This window comes from Hibiscus syriacus, unplaced genomic scaffold, assembly GCF_006381635.1.
Source record: "Hibiscus syriacus cultivar Baekdansim isolate YM2019G1 unplaced genomic scaffold, ASM638163v2 tig00110020_pilon, whole genome shotgun sequence".
Taxonomy (NCBI): domain Eukaryota; kingdom Viridiplantae; phylum Streptophyta; class Magnoliopsida; order Malvales; family Malvaceae; genus Hibiscus; species Hibiscus syriacus.
This window is the reverse complement of record NW_024062568.1, coordinates 548030-567629: the sequence shown is the minus strand read 5'-3', so window position 1 is coordinate 567629 and position 19600 is coordinate 548030. Positions and strand designations below refer to the sequence as shown.

General features: G+C 32.2%; 3 protein-coding genes across 5 annotated transcripts; 1 reads left to right on the top strand and 2 right to left on the bottom strand.

The window, feature by feature from the left end:
• Positions 1 to 1936: 1936 nt before the first annotated feature.
• LOC120213098 (acidic leucine-rich nuclear phosphoprotein 32 family member B-like) lies at positions 1937 to 4101 on the bottom strand. Its single transcript, XM_039211245.1, has 3 exons — positions 3518 to 4101; positions 2228 to 2456; positions 1937 to 2160 (listed from the first exon to the last, which is right to left on the bottom strand). The coding sequence occupies exons 1-2, from the start codon at positions 3821 to 3823 to the stop codon at positions 2232 to 2234; spliced, it is 531 nt and encodes a 176-aa protein (XP_039067176.1). The 5' UTR covers positions 3824 to 4101; the 3' UTR covers positions 1937 to 2160; positions 2228 to 2231.
• A 4096-nt stretch (positions 4102 to 8197) lies between these two features.
• On the bottom strand, positions 8198 to 8773 carry LOC120213099 (cell wall / vacuolar inhibitor of fructosidase 1-like). The gene has a single exon (XM_039211246.1). It carries the CDS (start codon positions 8770 to 8772, stop codon positions 8248 to 8250), a length of 525 nt encoding a protein of 174 aa, XP_039067177.1. The 5' UTR covers position 8773; the 3' UTR covers positions 8198 to 8247.
• A 3773-nt stretch (positions 8774 to 12546) lies between these two features.
• LOC120213097 (flowering time control protein FCA-like) lies at positions 12547 to 19281 on the top strand. Of its 3 annotated transcripts, XM_039211244.1 has the most exons (8): positions 12788 to 12919; positions 12951 to 13144; positions 13528 to 13613; positions 13733 to 13811; positions 17546 to 17628; positions 17737 to 17788; positions 18526 to 18593; positions 18839 to 19281. In XM_039211244.1, the coding sequence occupies exons 2-8, from the start codon at positions 13027 to 13029 to the stop codon at positions 19010 to 19012; spliced, it is 660 nt and encodes a 219-aa protein (XP_039067175.1). In that variant the 5' UTR covers positions 12788 to 12919; positions 12951 to 13026; the 3' UTR covers positions 19013 to 19281. The 3 variants fall into 3 exon arrangements, with proteins under 3 accessions (XP_039067174.1, XP_039067173.1, XP_039067175.1); XM_039211243.1 differs by having other exon boundaries at positions 12547 to 13147; positions 13531 to 13613; XM_039211242.1 differs by having other exon boundaries at positions 12548 to 13144; positions 18839 to 19280.
• Positions 19282 to 19600: the final 319 nt, after the last annotated feature.

Genomic DNA, 19600 nt, shown 5'->3' with positions numbered 1-19600 from the left:
ATGTTAGGTATGGCTTAAAAAATTGTAAGTTTATGTACTGAAACATACAAAGAATGATAGTTTAAGTACTAAACGTGTACTTTATCTTTCTTTTTTTTATATTAAAGTTATTAGAGTAAAGTACATAAATTGTCCTAATTATATGGTGTTGTTTTGTTGAGTCATCTGATTATTAAAAGTTATAGAATAATTCTTCGATTATAAGACATTATTTTTTGAGTCCTTTGACTATTAAAAATTATAAAATGATCACTCGATTACTCATATGTTTTAAACTCATCTTTGCTGTTAAAAATTGATGGACATGTGAGTTGGATGTTAACTTATTGACTGTAATATAATAAAATATGATCTCAAAATCGTTTGAGTTGTATTTTATAGATTGACTCTCTATTTATATTATGTCGTTGAGACAATGCTTGAAACATTATGATATCGAGCCATTGCTTGAAAGCAACAATGATTCCAGTAGACATTTCAGTTAGAAAATTAATGTACAACATAGACAGTTGTTAACTTTTTAACGAAAAATGACGAGTTTGGAATATATTAATAGTTTGGTGATTGTTTTGTAATTTTTAATAATTAGAAGACTGTCTTATAATTTTTAATAGTAGGAAACTAAAAAAACATTGTCCTATAATTAGATATCATTTTATAAATTTTTAATAGTCCGAAGATTCAATAAAGTAATGCCTTATAGTTAGGGACCGTTTGTCTATTTTACCCAACTTGTTAAATAATTGATAAAAGTTTAAATCCACGATTGTATTTTAGGGTGTGGGTGGAATTAATATTTAATAGATATCATTAAATAATAATTAACTAAAGGGAAATAAATGATTAAAGAGGACGCGTGACTGAACTGTCGACAGATGAGGTGTTGGGAAAATTGTGAAGAGCGTGATGTGGATACACACACCACCGACATTAATTCGGTGAGAGTGGACAGTGAAGTGATTGATCCCCCACACCATACCCCTATTTCAGTTATATGGCTCTCATGCCACTTGAGCCTTCATCTCAATTCCCGACCCACTTTTCACTACTTGGGCTCTTTAGTTTTTATATATATGAATATGAAAACTGAACATACATTTTAATGAAATATATAGTGTATTGCAAAATTTTAATTTGATTGATTATTCATTTCGTTAAATCATTATTGATGTATTATAATTTTATGGTTACATATTTGGGGATGGATATTTGATTAAATGTAACGGATTCTAATTTTATTAGATATGATCGAGTCAATTTTTAATTTAAATTCATATTGGGTTAGATTTTTTTTTCTGAAGAATAAAATCATATCATGTTTGGACTTAGAGTAAAAAATTCAACTCAACCTAATATAATATTATAAAATTTTCTCATATATTTAAGAAAATTGCAATAATGTCCCTTTCCATACTATTTTCTCAATTAGATTCTTATTTTATTTAATAAAAATAAATTATATATTTGGGTCGAATATAGATTTTTACCTCAAAAATCAAATCTAATAAAATTCTCCTAAACTCAAAACGAATATAGATTATAGATTTTAATTGTCAGGTCGAACTTAAGTGCGTCAAAACTTCAATATGACCCCACCCATAACCCTCTCTATCCATATTAAATACCCAAATAATTATATCTTTTCAAATGTATACAATTAAATAATAAAAAAACAGAATTTCATGCATATATAATTGTATTAAATTAAATTTTATGTATCAGAATTTATATTTGATTACAATTTTTATGTGTTTTCAATATTTATCCTTTTTTAAATATATATTTTTAAGTTATGCATAAATGTTCAAATCTTAAGATAAAATATTGGGTTGGTAGATGGACTAGAACCAGTTCAGCCCATTTTCATAAAAATATAGGCCCTTCCAGTCCAGTCCAATCCAAAATAGCAGTAAGACAAGTTCATCCAACACAAGAATTTTAAAGGAAGAACCAAACTAGTAAAACCATGCTAAGTTTACAGTTTAATCTAACATCCTAAAATTACATAAATCCTAAAGCAATTCCACCCCCACCCCACCCCCAATAATGCTCCTTTTATCTCAAAGAAGCATATTACCAGATTAAAAGTACAATGTAACAGATAATAGTACCGAACCATGATGATACAATACAACCAAAAATAGAATGCACAGCATTACGCATCCTACCGTTCTTTTCTGAAGCAAAAAACAGAGTTTCAAGAGATCAACACCTATGTGAAGGGGCCGGCCCTATCGCTTGGAGGGTCGCTCATCATCTTCTCCACTATCATCATCCTCATCATCTTTGTTCGATCTCTTCCTCTTGGATGGAGCTTCAATTTTTTCACCACTCCAGTCGTCATCGTCATCATCGTTATCATCTTCATCCTCCTCGCCGTTTTCGTCTGGTTCAAAATCACTAGCATCTTCAGCACGAGCCACGGGCCGAACAAGGTATTCTGTTCCCATATCCTCCTACAAGACGGTAAAAAGAAATGCCAAAACCAATATTTAACAAAACAATTTGCCACTGATGGACAGTAGTAAATTTTTTAATAAAGAAATTCTTTGATTTTGAGCAATTTTATACAATATTTTTTTAGCTTGGTAGAAAGTACAGGGGGGAAATGTTCATAAAAGGGTGCCACAATTTACTAAAATATTGAACCTACAAGCTTTAAAAGAAAAGGAATCACTATTTCTCTTGCTTTATGGGATGAGGGTACATAAAAGAATTCCACCCAATCAACACAGAGAACAAAATCCAGATGAACTCGCATACTATAGAAACGTTCTCGAAAACCTTCGCTTTCATTGAGAATCAGATAACTGGAATTTAAAGCCCTGCCTTTGGATATAAGGAGACCCATAGGTGATTGAGCACAACTGAGAAACAAGAGAATAATAAGCCTTGGATCTAAAGCTTCAAAGATTTTTCATACAAAATTTTGGAAAATATGGTGTACTTTATATCAAGCAAACAAGAGAACCCGTTGATTTTGGTAAAGTTTCAAGAAGGTATTGTGTTTTGTTCGAAATGATAAACTTAGTCCAAGATTCATCGGACCTTTCGAGGTGATAGAGATAGTTGTATCCGTTGTGAAAATGAGTAATCAGTTTAGTACCTACGCTAAATCAATACCAAGTGTTTACAGATCTGTGACTAAATAGCTCTAATTTTTGTTCAGTCTAAAGATACAGTTAATGGACTAAAAGCCGCCAGTTATATTCTTATTTCCTCGACATAGAACTATAAAGATAGATCTGAGGAGGAGAACATGAAGAAACTCCAAAAGTCCTCCCAGAAATCGATGAAAATTTAATCTGGATTTTAATAATCGTAAAAAGGATCCCCGACATTTGAGGCTTTAACCTCAGTCACTGGCGAGAGAATCAAATGATTAATAGACATATGATATAAGGGAAACCACCAGATGGATCTGAACAGTTTCAGCTTCAAAAAAGACTTCAGAACACAGAATTTTGAACTAACCACAATTATTAACTGGAATTATATTATAGTAAAAAGAATTTACCTCCTCTTCACCTTCCCCATCATCATCATCACTGTCGTTGTCGTCGTCGTCGGCATCGTCATCACCGCCGTCATCTTCGTCCTCGGCGTCCTCGTCCTCGTCCTCGTCATCAACTGACTGAACTGAAGGACCACCGGAAGAATGAATAGCCTGCACTTCATCATCATCGTCTTCGTCGTCCTCTTCCTCTTCCTCTTCTTCTTCGCCGTCTATTTCACTTCCATCTTCACCGTCCGCCTCTTCCTCTTTCATGACCCTAATTTCCTTCTTTTCCTCTTCAAAATCCATCTCTTCCAGCAACCTCATCTTCAAAAAGAGATTTGTTTCTTTTTCGCATAATAAAAACCAGAAACTTGGAAGAGATAGCTGGGAGAAGAGAGGGAGAGGGGAAGCTTGTTTGCTCTCTCTACCAGTAGCCTCTGCAACTGCAATCTCAGCCGTCAAAAACAACGATTTACGAGGATTGATGACGTGGAAATAGATCGAACCGTCTTTACGGCGAGCTATTTTGTTTAGTAGTTTCGTGGGAGAAACGAGCCGGAAAATCTAGGGTTAGGGGTTCTTTTTCCCTTCCTTCTTGAAAATACTCCAATTACGGCTCTAAATCCAACACAGTGAGGCTGAGCCCACACTTTGGAAATGGTCACTTAAGGCTCAAAAGGCTCTTTTTAACTAAAAAGTTCGGAATACAAGTTAAAAGACCAAAACAGTTTTCCTAGTATGCACTTTCATAACATTAGGGGTGAGATTGGAATTTAGGGTTTAAGGTTTAGGGTAAGATTTGATTTTAGCAACAGGATTAGGCATTTTATGTTTGATCGTAGAACTTGATGGTAGAACTTGATGTTAAATGAGTGGTCGATGGGCTCGAGTTTGGGGGTGCTAATTTGGATCTCAGGTTATGTTTTGGGCCTTAAACTCGGGCCTATACAGATTGGAGTGATGACATGATGATTGTCACTAAAATTAAAGCCAAGCATGGATTAAATAAGTAGGGATTCTTTTTGTTATTGCCAAATTTTTAGGTATTAAGATGGATAAGGTTTGTTGGTGATGTTGTTTGAGTCAGAGATAGTTTATTGGGTGAGTGTGTAACATCCTAAAATCTTAAATTAACGTTTTTCCGGACTCAATTATCGGAAATTTTGATTTGGTTTATTTGATTAAATAATAATTTAATCCGGGGTCAATCTGGAAACCAAAAATAAGTAATTGATAGTTGAGGGACTAAAGTGAAAGGAAGATGAAAGTTGGACTTTCCTGAGTTATTGTACCAATTAAAGATAGATAGTATATTATTATGTAGCTATAAGCTTAGGTATCGTGAACTTATATTTTATAAGTTTGATTTCATTAGTAAAATAGTTTATATTTTTGTTAAATGAATTAAAAGATTAAAACAAGCATACTCCTAAACTTTCCTCAGCAATTCGGTTAGAAAAAGAGATCATCAGAAGATATCTTCTCCAAGCTCTTTTTTCTACTATCAATTATATAAAGTTTTAAGTTGGGTAAGATTAATTCCTAACAGTAAATTTTAGTTTATAAGTTTATGTATATGATTCATAGTTTTGATCTTGTTTTTTTGATAGATTTCAATTGTTTTAAATGTGTTTTGTGTTTAAAGATAAAGAGGATTTGGTGGTAAAGGGAATTTGAATAATCTAGAGTTAATTGTGTTATATGTCCTCGAAATGTAACAGTAATTTTAAATTAGTCCCTAAATTTTAAAATATTTTAATTTCATTCATAAACTACGAATATCATTCTAAATTAGTCCTTGAAAATTTGAACATTTCAATTGCATCCCTAAACTATGGAAATCATTCTAAATTGGTCCCCACACTTTTTAAACATTCCAATTTAATCTCAAATTATACGTATATACTAATCACATCCATTGTTAATAAATCGTTAGGCCACATTATATTATTATATGTTTGGAAAAAATAAAATTTGGGTTAAACTATGGTTGAAACTAATTGAATATTTGGATGAATTTGAGGATGAAATTAGAATATTCAAAAGTTCGGGGATTAATTTAAAAAGAGGATCATAGTTTGGGGATGAAATTGGAAGATTTCAATTCCACGTTTATTTACGTGCGGGTCATCTTCGTTGCTGTGTCTTTATCACCACTATTCCTCAATAAATATAATAAACTTGGTCTAGTTCTACCTTCGATCCCTCTACTCTTCAAAATTTTGAATTTAACCCCTTCACTTTTAATTCCTATACTCGTTGATTTGAAAATCCACTTCTAATTCTTGAGAAGTGGGAGTGGTTTTTGGGATTTATGGAACATCTGGGAATTTTCACTCCATGCTATTAGAATAAAGTGTAGTGGTTGCATGAGATTATGGATCTAGTCATTGAGTGTGAGTTGGATGCTAGAGTGGCTTAATAACTTATAAAAGCTAACGATGTTAATATACACCCTATGAGGGCAATTATCGCGGACATACGAAATTTAAAATCTTATAATTGGGAGATAAACTTCAAGCATACTTTTCGCGAAATAAATTTTTAAACCGACATTCTCTTGAATATGGGTTGTAGCATCCATGCAAAACTTGTGTCACCACCTGAAGAGATTCTTCATTGCCTGGGCGCTAATGCGAGGGAAATTACATTCCCTAGAGGATTTAGAATGCTTTTTCAAGTTTTTTTTATCTCTTTTGTAACAAAAAAAAGTCTTCTTCCAATAATAAACAAATTAGAAGGACTAGAACCCTAATTAACCTTAATTCAAGGGCACTAAGATCTTATCCTTGCAGTATCACGTGGACCTTGACAAAAATCTAGCGTATAACATTTAAATAAGCCCTTTAAATCCAAAAAAATTAAAAAGAAAAAAATATCCACTTTAAAGATGTATTAAATACAACTTAAATATTAAGCTAGAAGACTCCCTTGTAAGTAATAAGTAGAAAAGGAAGATCATGTGGCGGATATGGCGGCTGGCTTCCGAGCTCACCCCTCCCACGTGGGTTTTCCGGTGGCCGGAGTTCAACTTGTCGTATTTGAGCGGTGGCTGGAGCTTGAGGTGGCGGGATTTTTCCATCGTGGATGACGTGTTGTGGACTTTCGTCACGGTTTTGGAATCCTTAGCTCTTCTATCTATGCTCTGTTTCTTCTTTGTTTTCTGTGGTTGTACGGTTTGATTCATTCACAACCCAGAAATGTTTAATTAGCAATTCCAATCTCAATCTTACATGCTTATGATTACTTGCCCCTGTCTTTAGTTTCTCTCGTTTCTTGCTGTTGTATACTTGTTTTGCTTTCACAGCTCCATTTCTTGTTGGAAAAAATTAGGACATAATTAAGTGTTCACTAGATTTTTTTTTCTTTCTTTTTGCTCTTTATGAATTTTAGAGTAACACCTTTTTCTCTTATTTCTTATTTTTCTTCTTTTTTTATCATCAACTTATGAATGATCAAAGATCTAATAAACTCATCAAGAGATAAATATACTCTTTATTTCAATAACTACGATTTTCTTAGTTTGCCAAAATTTTTGTAAGTTATGGAGCATCTTCTTTATAGTTTTTTAATAGAGATTGATTTCTCATATCCTTTGAGAGCGTTGATAATGATAGAGAATTTATGACATGATACATATCTTAATCTAGCTTCATCTTTAAAATTGTATAGTTGAGAGTTAGAACTTAGAAGATCAATCTTTGTTTCCTTTACACTCTTATAAGTGACCTCTAATTTATCATATATCTTTTCTGCACTGAAACAAAAGAATATTGAAATCAAGTGTACAAAATAAAGAGAGCAGGATCTTAATATTAAGTTAAATTTCCGTCTTCGTTACAATCTTCCATCTCTTTTGTTAAAGTTATGTATTCTTTCACGATGATTTCACAAGCTCCAAAATCACTTGCCTGAACAAATAACTTCATTTAATTCTTCTTATAATCACAATTGGTCTTTTTGAAGTGTGGAGATTGGTTGATTGGTTGTGCGTCTTCAATATAATAAAAACTAGAAGTGTAAGTCTTTCTTTAAGGTTGATGTATGTATTAATAAATCCCTTCAAAGACCTTCTCAAGATTGTCGAACTCTTAATAGAAGCGTGCTTAAATATTAATTTTAGCTCTATCAGTCAACCAAATAATATTAAGAGTGGGTAAAACAATTTTTAAAAAAAAAAAATTAGGAGTAATAAAAAAATAATTTACATAATGATTTAGACGGTTTAACTTCTAAAATAAGTCTACATCTAATATTTTAGCTATTCACACTAAAAACTTTCTCAAATATACTATATTTACTTGTTGAAAAGTTGTGATAAATTGGAAACTTTGAGCCATATTTTAAATGGATAAATGTGAAAATTCGAATGATGAATTTGTTGATTCATATTCTATTTCGAGAGGCTTTGCTCAAAAGGTAGAGTCTTCCGGAGATTTTATTGATGAAGATTTAGTGTTCTCGGGAGAGTTTTCTCCAAAGGTATAATAATATCTATATATTTTTATAATTAAATTTAAATAAAATTATTTAATTGAAATTTAACTCAAACTAACTAATCCAAAATCAAAACTATTTAATTCAAACTTAATCCGATTGAAGAAAATCAAACTGATCGAATAATCTAACTCATGTAAATGATTGGAGCACCGGAAAAAAAAGATGAGTTAGGGAAAGGTGGGACTTTGGCTGCTTATGAATATTATTGTTGCAAATTTTGTAAGCATCGGTCTTTCAGTACATGAGGCTCAGAGTAATAAAGAGGCAATAGATTCAACAATAACACTAAGATCATGCACGGCCTTATTTCCACCGGAGATGGGCGAATTGGTCGAGCTTTTTCCAAAGCGATCTTCACAATCCTGAGCATTATTCCCTGCATCAGTTGCATACTCAACAGCAAATTTTGGGTCGCCTTTTTCGAGTGCGTCAATGGCCACTGGGATGTCATGTTTGATGATCATGTTATATAACTCAACGCACCCGTTCAAGGCTTTTTTCAATTTGGGATCTGTTGCACTTTTAAGCAACGTTGAAATCTGATTCAACGTGGCACTGGCTTTAGCATTGGCAGTATCGGCCACGATGCAACCGAGTACCGGGACATCAGCACTCGAACTCCGGGGATCGGATTCCAAAGTCGAGATGCATAGATCCAAATATGGAGTCTGTTTGCATGTGGTTTCAATAAGGGAGTTGGCTGAGTAGCTTAGAGGGAAGAGAGTGAAGCAAAATAGAGCTTGAAGTACAAGTAAAGAGATGATTTTGGTCATTTTTGGGTGTTGATGAATTTGAAAATTGGATTGGTTTATTTGAAATTGCTTTGGTAAAAACGAATTTATAGGCCCCTAGTTGGTTTTCTCATTGGTCATATATTGGCCTAAATAAGGCAATAAGTTTAATGTTGCAAATCTGCAATTTAATATGGTCAAAAAGGTATCTGATTTGAAAAACAAACAAAGCTAAAGATGTCCCGTTTATTTCAATGCAAAACAAATCTCAATAATAAATTAAATGAAATTCATTAAATGATATATAAAGTGAATATAAAGTAACATTTGTATACGATTAAAGACTCTTAACCATTTGACAATAAACACTAATATTTTTGTATATATGGTACTCAAATCTATGATCTCAAAAAGATAACAACAAATATCTAATCTCTTAATTACCAAATTCGTGTGGTTAATGCAATTGTTTTACATATTAAAACAAACGAAAATGCATTTAACTTAATTAAATAAATGGTAAATCTTTATGTATAACAACCTTTTTTTCTTCTCGTCCTAGTTAATAATTTTTAGATATGAAAATATTTTATTTCCTTTCTTTGTGACCAAAACTTATTTTTAGAAGGTGCTAAATTTATTAAAAATATAAAATATCTTAAATTATAATGAAGATTTATAATCGTAATCATAAATTAAACATATGATTAGAAAAATTTCCTATAATTATGGTAAAAAATTAAGATTTTAAACTTACTTAATGTAATTTTTTAAATTATTTAAATATCTAACTAATTATATAAATTATATTGGGTTTAAAAATATAGATTAAGATTTTAAAGTGAATTTATGATTAAATTTTTATATAATTGCAAATGTAACATATTGTCATTCATATTTTAGATAAAATAAAATTTTTAATGTTTTTTTGGTAAAGTATATAAAGGTTCTCGATATAAGATTTTGTTTTGTTTAGTCTTTTGACTATTAAAAGTTGTAAAATGATCCATCAATTATCATGTATTATTTTGTTGGGTCCACTAAATATTAAAAGTTACAAAATGATCACCAGACTATTCATACGTTTCATAATCTTCTTTTGCTATTAAAAAATTGATGGTAATTTAAGTTGGACGTTAACATGCTTACTGAGATATGATAAAATTATATTTTAATTATGTCTATTAACACGATCGTTGTTTTCAAGCACCGACTCGATGACATGATGTAAACGGTTTTATAATCATATTTTATCATACCAAGTCAGAAAATTAACGTAAAACTCAGACGATCATCAATTTTTAACAAAAAATGATAAATTTGAAACATATGAACAATAAATTACTATTTTATATTTTTAAATAATCAGGGACTCAACAAAATAATATTTTATAATTGAAGACTATTTCTACACTTTATTTTATCACAAAATAACGTCTTAATATAATTAGTATAATTGATCTAACTTTTTTTATATATAGAGAGAGAGACTAATATAAGGCTAAAAATGGTGTAACCGGAAATTTAATATGATAATTAACAAATACGGTAAAGCTCTACCGGAAATGTTGACAGATTCATAATGTTGTAAGTAGAAAACATGAAGAACTATTAAAAAAATTAGTAACCGATAAACTTTGGTTATCGGTAGATATCGATACATATATATAAGTATTTATACTTTACTGTGGAAAACATTAATTTATTGTTACATTTTGAGTGAATTTTAAAATATTAATTTAATAATTATAAATGTATAATGATTTATTTGTATGCTATGTTATATATTATTATTAAATTAAAAATAATAAACACAAATATTACATATTTATTATTATCTTTAGTTAAAATTGTTAAATTTAAATTCTAAATAATATTTTATAAAAAAATCTAAATAATCAAATAATTTTTGTGTGTAAATAAAATTATTAAATTAATGTTGTAGGCGGAAAATATGAAGAATTATTACAAAAATTTGAAACATAAATTGCATAGCTTCAATATTTATATATATCTATTCTAAAAGTATGAGTATTGTTTCAACAGTAAGTTATGTCTAACTATTATCCTGCAAAAGTATTCATACCTATATTGTATATATCAATACTTATATTTAAAAACTTAACCGGTTAAAATAAAACAGACGCTACCTATTACGTTAAACTACATACTGATTTTTTTTAAGGTTACTAATAATGTAACCGTAAAATAAAATAGACGCTACCTATTACGTTGAAATACCTATATATGTTTGTTTAAAAGTTTCTAATAATGTAAACGGTAAAATAAAATAGGCATTACTTATTATATTAAACTACATACCGGTTTGTTTAAAGGTTACTAATAATGTAAACGATAAAATAAATTAGGTGCTACCAATTACGTTAAACTAGCTACCAGTTTGTTTAAATGTTAATAATAATGTAAACGGTAAAATAAAATAGATGCTATATATTATGATAAATAGGCGATATCTATTACGTTAAATAAGCGTTATCTATTACGTTAAACTAGTTACCAGATTGTTTAAAAGTTAATAATAATGTAAACGATAAAATAAAATAGACGCTACTTATTATGTTAAATAAGCTCTACCTATTACGTTAAATAAGCGGTACCTATTACATTAAACTAGCTACCGGTTTGTTTAAAGGTTAATAATAATGTAAACGGTAAAATATATACAACTTAACCGTTTGATTTTTTTTAAAATTCGAAAGTATTGATACTTGTAGGTTGATGTGAGGGGTGGAGTTTATCAAATTTTTTTCAAAAATATCGATACATCATATATCAATTATTGATATTTTAACATTAATCAATTTCTTCAAATGTTAAAGTCACGATAACAGTCATCAAAACTAAAAAATCCAAAGTATTGATATCGGATATTAATAATTTTCCTGAATACGTACGGATACATATACACTAAATTTTTACAAAGATATTTTAATGAAATATTGTAAATAAGTCACTTTCAATCTTAACATTTCAAATTTTCTCCCTAAATTAGCAAGTTTCTAAAATGATAAAATATCGAACATCATAGATGATATTGATATTTGCTAAGTATTAACCATCAGATCATAGTAATATCGATATTTATTTTAAAAATAATTGTCATCCAAATATATATATGATATTAAATCCTACCGATATCATTAAATACAACTTTAATATTTCATATTGCAACATACTTCTTTATTCAAAATAACATTATTGGGCGCAACCTCGTATGTTAATATTTATTTATAACAAAATAAGAAATTAACCTATTTTGTTGTCGTCGAATTTCGAAGGTCCATCAGCTTAAACTTTGGTAACATTTTAGGCGCTACCTAATATATTGATAATATTAATAACAAAATAAGTAATTAATCTATTTTGTTATCGTCGGATTTCTAAGACCCATCAACTTAATCTTTGATAATATTTTATGCTCTACCTAATATATTGATAATATTAATAACAAATTAAATAATTAACCTATTTTGTTATCGTCAAATTTCTAAGGTCCCATCAACTTTAAATAGACGCTATCTATTATATACGACGATAATTATCAATAATTAATCGGTTATATTAAAATAAATATTTTTTAGTATATTTTACATACGACAATAATATTCTCAATTATTACCATTATTATTACTAACACAAATAATATTTCTAATAAAAACATATAACATTTTTAGTAATACTTTTAATTAATCACTTATTTAATCTATCACATTATTTTTTAACCGTATTTTAAGACTCACATAAATTACATAATACCCTCCCGAAATGGTGAGTTGCCGTGCCCCCTTCAAAATTCCATTCACTCGCGCTTTTTTGGCTTTGGTCTGTATTTAGTAGTTACTTTTCTTCTTCCAACTTGTTTACTGTTTGGTTTTTATTTTCTCTGCAAAATTCGATTAGGGCTTCAAACTTTCAGCTAACCACTCAGCAAAGCTGGATAGGCACAGAGGCGACCGCTACGGCGATAGCAACAACCATGACTCTTACTTCAATAACATCAATCCCTATCGAGTCGCCTCGCGTTTCTCCGACGCCTCTCCTATGAGCCGCTACAGCACCAATAACGACGCCAACAGGGATTCCAACGACAAGTTTGATACCCAAGGTCTCTATGTCCACCATCGACGTAGCCCTAGCAATTTCCGAGGAGGACATCATCCGTTCGATAGTCCTCCTCTTCAACCTCTCAACAGCGGTAGTGTAGGTGGAGGAGGAGGAGGTTTTCGCCCAATTGGTGGTGCCTCAGGTGGCGGAGGAGGGGGAGGGTTTCGGCCTATGGCTGGTGGTTTCGAGAGTAATTATCAACAACCTCCACCGCTTCCTGTGCAACAAACTTACACGGGACAGAAACGCCCTTTTCCCTTCTCTGGCCGTGGAGGTGAACCTCCCAACAGAGGTTCGTTTTACTTCTTACAATTGGAAGTTATTATATATATATATATATATTTCAATTGTATTTTTCTCAATCATATACTGCTTTCACTAATTGGATTTGTCGTCAATTCAAAGGATTTTAGAATATTTCCTTATCTTTTTCTTCTCTTTGGTGAACTTCCATTTTGAAGTATAAATTTACCAAGTGCTCGACATTTACTTATAGTTTTTGTTCTTTGGCTGCTTGGATGATTTAGCTACAGATTATTTTGTCTTGAATTTTCCTTTTAATATTCATATCTGCCTTTCTTTTATTGACTTTTGACCATTATAATTGCATATCCTGACCATTACTTGCATATATTATTGACTTAACCTTTACTTTCATTTTTTTTCTTTGTCAATATCGATTTGGTGGTGCTGGCAGTGGTGGAAACTTTGCCAAACTTTTTGTGGGATCTGTACCAAAGACAGCCAGAGAAGAGGATGTATGTCGGTTCATGTGACGGATATGGATTGAATAAATACCACTTTACCATCTAATATTTATATATTTTACGTTTTGATATTATTTCTTGCACAAATGATTTTATTCATCTTTTTACAGATTCGACATGTATTTCAACAACATGGAGATGTGACGGAGGTTGCTTTAATAAAAGATAAGAAAACAGGCCAACCTCAAGGTATGTGTGAATGTTTTTTCATTGTTAGATATTTTTTATTATGCGTATCTCTTTTCAGGTCTGCTGAGAGGCTGATAGGAGCGAACATAAGCTCATCTTCATCTCAGTTTGTTTTTGGTACACGTTTCGCGCATGTTGGTTTTGGTTGCTTCCACCTTTTTCTTTTGTTGCTCCTGCCAAAAAAGGAGAGAAATGTAAACCCATTAAAACCTGGTTTATGTATAGAAAAAAAGTAGGGAACTTGTACTGCAAACAGAACCTGTTCTTTAAGTAATGGATTCTGTTGCGAGGGCAATAGCCAATAATTAATTGTCCTGGAAATGTCTATTTCTGTTACTGTAGTATATATAAATATATACCTTAAAGGATGTGCCACTTTTGTATTATGTATAAACAGAAATTCTATGATTGTTGTGTTGAATGGTTTATATCATATTATTTGTTGCAAGATTTCTGTTCTTGACTGTTATCTTGGAGAATCTGGTAATTCTTACTTCTATATGGGGATAATTTTTATGAGGACTGGTTTTATGTTTACGTGATGGATTTGAAGTTGGTATTTTATTAAATATGGATGGTAGTTCAGTTCTATGTGTTGAAAGTTCCTTGGTTCTATGCATTGTGGTACTTGGAGCTTTACAAGCATCTTTCTTTTGTAGGATTAATATATGCTAATGGAAATTGATTGGTTGCTGACCGTGTGTACTTGGGCATGTTGGTTGAATTATTTTCTATAATCGGTTGGATGGCTAGTCTGTACTGGTGGTCAGCTCATTTTCTGCATTGACTTGAATGCTTATAATAATGCCAAAAATTCTTTGGGAATTTTCTTATTTACAATAGGAAATTGGTTGGTAACTGTGTATTGGGGCATGTTGGTTGAATAATTTTCTATAATCGGTTGGATGGCTAGTCTATATTGATGGCCAGCTCATTTTCTGTATTGATATGCTTATAATAATGCCAAAAATTGTTTTGGAATTTTCTTGTCTACAATAGGAAATTAGTTTCTCTCGCTGCTGTATGTTGTGACTACAACCTGATGCAGCAGTTCATTTCATTGGTTGTTTACTTATCAAATTTGCGTTTATGCTCTAGGCTGGCTTTGTTGTTAGTTTTCTCTTTTTTTCTTTTAATTTTCCACGAATCTATGCGATATTAATATGTTAGGGTAGTTCATCTTGTTGATGTTTATTTTATTCCACCTATCATGTCCCATTGGAAAAACAAAGGCTGCTTGCTGCAGATTTTGGATGCTCCTAGGTGGTCCCTTTTTTGTACTTCTCATTGTTGATTGCATCAGTTGTGCCAGTGTGGGGGCCGACAGATTTCTCATTTTGAGGAAGCTCATTTTCCTTTTAGCTTGGATGCTGTTGTGGAATGTGAATGTTGTAATGTGTATGGAGGAATGAGTGTATTTGAATTTAAATCAACATGGAGGAATTGGTGTATTTGAATTTAAATCAATATGGAGGATCAGATTATAGAAATTGTATTGCATAGTTACCTGAATATGTTGTTCCCTTCTATCAGATGGCTTTGTGAAACATTTTTTTTTCCTGTTTGTGTCTACCTATTGCAATATATGATAACTTTTCTATGAAAATTCCTTGTTAGGTTCTCCACTTTATTGTATTTTCAACCATGTTTCTATCCAATTCTCAATCCAATTATTATTATTGTACCTTCTCCTTATGTATTCTTCATTGTTGTGAGTTGTAAAGGCCGATGTGGTTGTACATTATTCAGAGAGAACTGTAGCCTTATTTGTAGGTTTGTCAAAGCTTCATTTTATGGGATACTGGTGAGGAGTTGATGATTTCTCTGAGTGATTGAGTCTATGTACTCATTGATGCTTGGTGAAGTGAGTGCTCTGATGATTCTGTCTTGGAACGATTAGATGGAGCTTTAATAGGTCTGGTCTACGTACAATAATTTGATTTATTTCAACCCCGAAACAGCAATACAACTATGAATTTTCGGTAGATTTGGCACTTCGTTTCTTTTAGTGCTTGTCAATTGAGGATTTATGTTTTCTGTACCGATTTGGTTCTTGAGAGATGTGATGTGATTCAAATGTTTGTACAAATTTGGTTCTTGAGAAATGTGTGGAGACGGTGGAATCCCAGATTCCTTTTGTTAGTGTGAATATGTCTACTGTAAGTATGCAACATATGGTGCCTAGGTTAGATTTGTTATCTCCATACTTAATGAGTTAGTAGTTTAAATGATATGGATGTCTTATCTGCACAGCAAGCTTTTTTGCTGTTGATTGTCTCTTATATATTGATGCCCTTAGCCTTTGTATGTTATTTGCTTAATTAGAATTCTAGAAAATGTATGGTGAGGGATTTGTTTTGAATTGGATGAAAATGACGATGGGAGGCCTAAAATGCTTGCTCTTTGGTTCTAAGGTCATCGGACCCTAGATTTCTGTTCTGCTTGGTGCTTGTGTTATGAACATTGATTATCTTATTTGGGGCCCATTGTGAGAGAATTCATGCCACTTGGCATATTGTTACGTGCTATGCACATTGATCATATTATTTGGGGCCCATTGGGAAAGAATTAATGCTGCTTGACATTTACTCAAAAGAAAAACTATAATGTTGCTTGACATATTGTTATGTGCTATGCACATTGATTATCTTATTTGGGATCAATTGGGGAAGAAATAATGCCGCTTGACTTATTGTAACGTTCTATGCACATTGATTATCATATTTGGGGCCCATTGGGGGAGAAATGATGCCCCCCTTTGACATATTGTCATGTGTTTTAACGTGAATGACAAATAGTTGTTTTTGTAGAGTTCTGATTTCTCTGTGCGTTAGAGCCTGTCGCTGACACCTCTAAGTTGCTTGTTTGGGACTGGTTGGGAGAGAGGTAGAGTTAAGGTTTGAATGTTCTTATGTGTTTTCTGTGTAGCTCCCTCTGGGGGGTATCTGGATGCTTGCCTTGCTTTTTTCTTTATGGTTTTGTTATATCCTCTCTACACGTGCCCCTAGAAGTTCTGTTTGTAAGCTTGGTGGTGATTATTTTCATGGCAAATTGAGTCTGTTCAGCTTCCAGCTTATTAGAAATTATTGTTTTTTTCCCATTTCTCTCTCTTTCTGCCTCCTACTTTTCTGACTGTATTTCTTTAAATTCTTTTGGTTTTATCTGGTTTGGTAGTTGGTACATGGATTTAAATGCGATGATCAGCAAGATTTTTCTTGTGGGTCGTTTTCTTGAACGTAGCAAACCGTTGGTTGATTAGTTGCATGTTTTAAGCAAATTATGATTTAGTAATATATTTATTTTAAATAACTAAAGCAGATGGACTTGCCACTTTTATACTACATACTCTCTAGTTCTACCATCTTCTGTTAAGTAGTTATCTGGAAGGGGTGTATTCTGTAAATTGAGTTATTTGTGTCACGTTACACTGCCTAGACAGAGATATGATTAGTTGAAAGTGTTTGCTCTTCTGACAATTCTGATATAGTGGTTGACATATGTTTTATTTTTGTGTGGGATGTGCTAAATGAAAATAAATTTTATTGTAAAATGGTTTTTTGGATTCCTCCCCAACCCTTTCTTTTTCTCGCTACATTTATATGCAACTGTAACAGCCTTATTTTACGACACATGGATCTTTTGGTTGCGTGTTTTTGTATGTACCTGCTTATCTGCACCATTTCTGTGGGTGCAAGTGATCCAACAAAATTAGAATTAAAACCCTGGTTGAGCAGGATGTTGTTTTATAAAATATGCAACCTTAGAAGAAGCCGATAGGGCTATTAGAGCCTTACACAATCAACATGCTCTGCCTGGGGTGAGGTCTTTTGCCCCTTGTGATTTTTTTTGTTTACTTATATATTCTGAAATGGTTTTACATTCTCTTACAACTGAAATTGTTGTTCATTCTCATGCACATTCACAGGGAGTGGATCCTATCCAAGTCAGATATGCTGATGGGGAGCGAGAACGCCTTGGTAATAATTTTACATATTTGTATGCTCTTGAGGCTTGATCTGTAATTTGTGGGAATGTGTCAATAGAGTATCTTTGTGGTTACATGCACTATTCTCATTGAATTCTCAGTTTTAAGCATGTAATATCCATGGCACTCACTTCTACTTGCATGTGGTTTTTGAATTTAGGTGCTGCATGCCCTTGTTTAAGTAATCCGTTATTTACCCTGATTTTTTTCTAAAGCCTTTTAATTTCAGAATGTAGGGAGCGTCTATCCCTCTGTTCGTACTAGCATTTTCTCCAAAATCATGGGCACGTGTTTATGCAAATTGTCTAGTGTGCTACGCAATCCAAGCATATTTGTGTCTATAGTTGAATCCCTGTCTCATAGTTGAAACTTGAAAGTCCAAAAGGTTGAAGAAAATGAACTTTAAGTAGTAAATAATGCAAGTAGGTGCATGATTTATCAGATTGATTGGAAACATTATGGTTCCCTTTGTAAGCATTAGTGGGAGATAGATTTACATGCTTAGTTTAGGTTGGCTTTCCGTTGACATTTGACAGAAATCTCTAGTTTTATCTGTGCCTTCTACTTTTGAGTGTGTTGGTGGATTGGGATCTTTTTGTTTTATTTTGTTTTTTGGGGGAGGGGTTTGTGGAGATTTTGTTCATTATGCATGATGTTTCGTGCTTAAGTTTTTTTTTATCCTTATACTGTCTTATTTCTCCATAATAGATTTCCCCCCTTAAATGACAGGTGCAGTTGAGTACAGATTGTTTGTGGGATCGCTGAACAAACAAGCTACTGAAATGGATGTCCAGGAAGTAAGTCATACAAATATTTTATTTGTACAATTATGCTGTCTATTTCTGAGGCTTCTATTATTCTGGTGTGAAAGTAATTTTTGCTAATAACCTTTTGTAGGATCACCTCAATTGTTAAATGCCTTTTCCCCCTTTTTCTTATGCATAACTCATAAACATTGACATTATTTAACTAATTTTAGCTTTCTCTTTTTTCTTCTTTTTTATTCATTTTACCAAAATAGTAATTTCTGTTCCATTGGCAGGTTTTTTCTCAATTTGGTCGAGTTGAAGATGTTTACCTCATGCGTGATGAATTAAAGCAGAGTCGTGGTGTGTTCTTGAGTTCTATACTTAGTGACCTTGGATTTGATGAATGGTTTCCGTTCTTGTTTCTTTTGTTACAGTACCTTAGGTGTTGTCATCGTGGCCTCACCTGAGCTGGAAGAGCCCATCATCGTTGTAGTAGGCATTGATTCTCTCGAGTTGAAGATCTTGGTATCCTTGGTAACGACCGGTTGGATCTATACTGTGCTCGGCACAAACAACCTCTCAAAACCTGGCTCCGATTTGGTTGTCGCACTGGCCACCTTGAGTGTGAAGGATCTCACGCATCTTCGATTATGGAGAGAAGAAACCAGAAAGGATAAATGAAGGGATTTAGAGAAAGAGAGAGACGGCAAAATAAGAGATGCAAAATTGAAAATGGAAGTGGGAAGAGCCTCGTTTTTATATAAATATATTTCATTTAGTTTTGGTCTAATTTTGATTTTAGATCCTCTATTCTACTCAAATTTAGAGATTAATCCTTTTACTTTTCGAGATAAGAATGCTCAGTCCAGTTCCTAACTACAAACAAAATTGAGTAGTTCAGTTGATAAACCTCAAATCTAAATTAAATAAAATAAGGCAAATAAACATGCATTTCTAAATGTGTTATATAATTGATCTCTATCTAAGAAACTGGTACATCGTATTAGAGCGATCCGAAATACGTCTACACCCCTCATACCGAATTTTAGGGACCT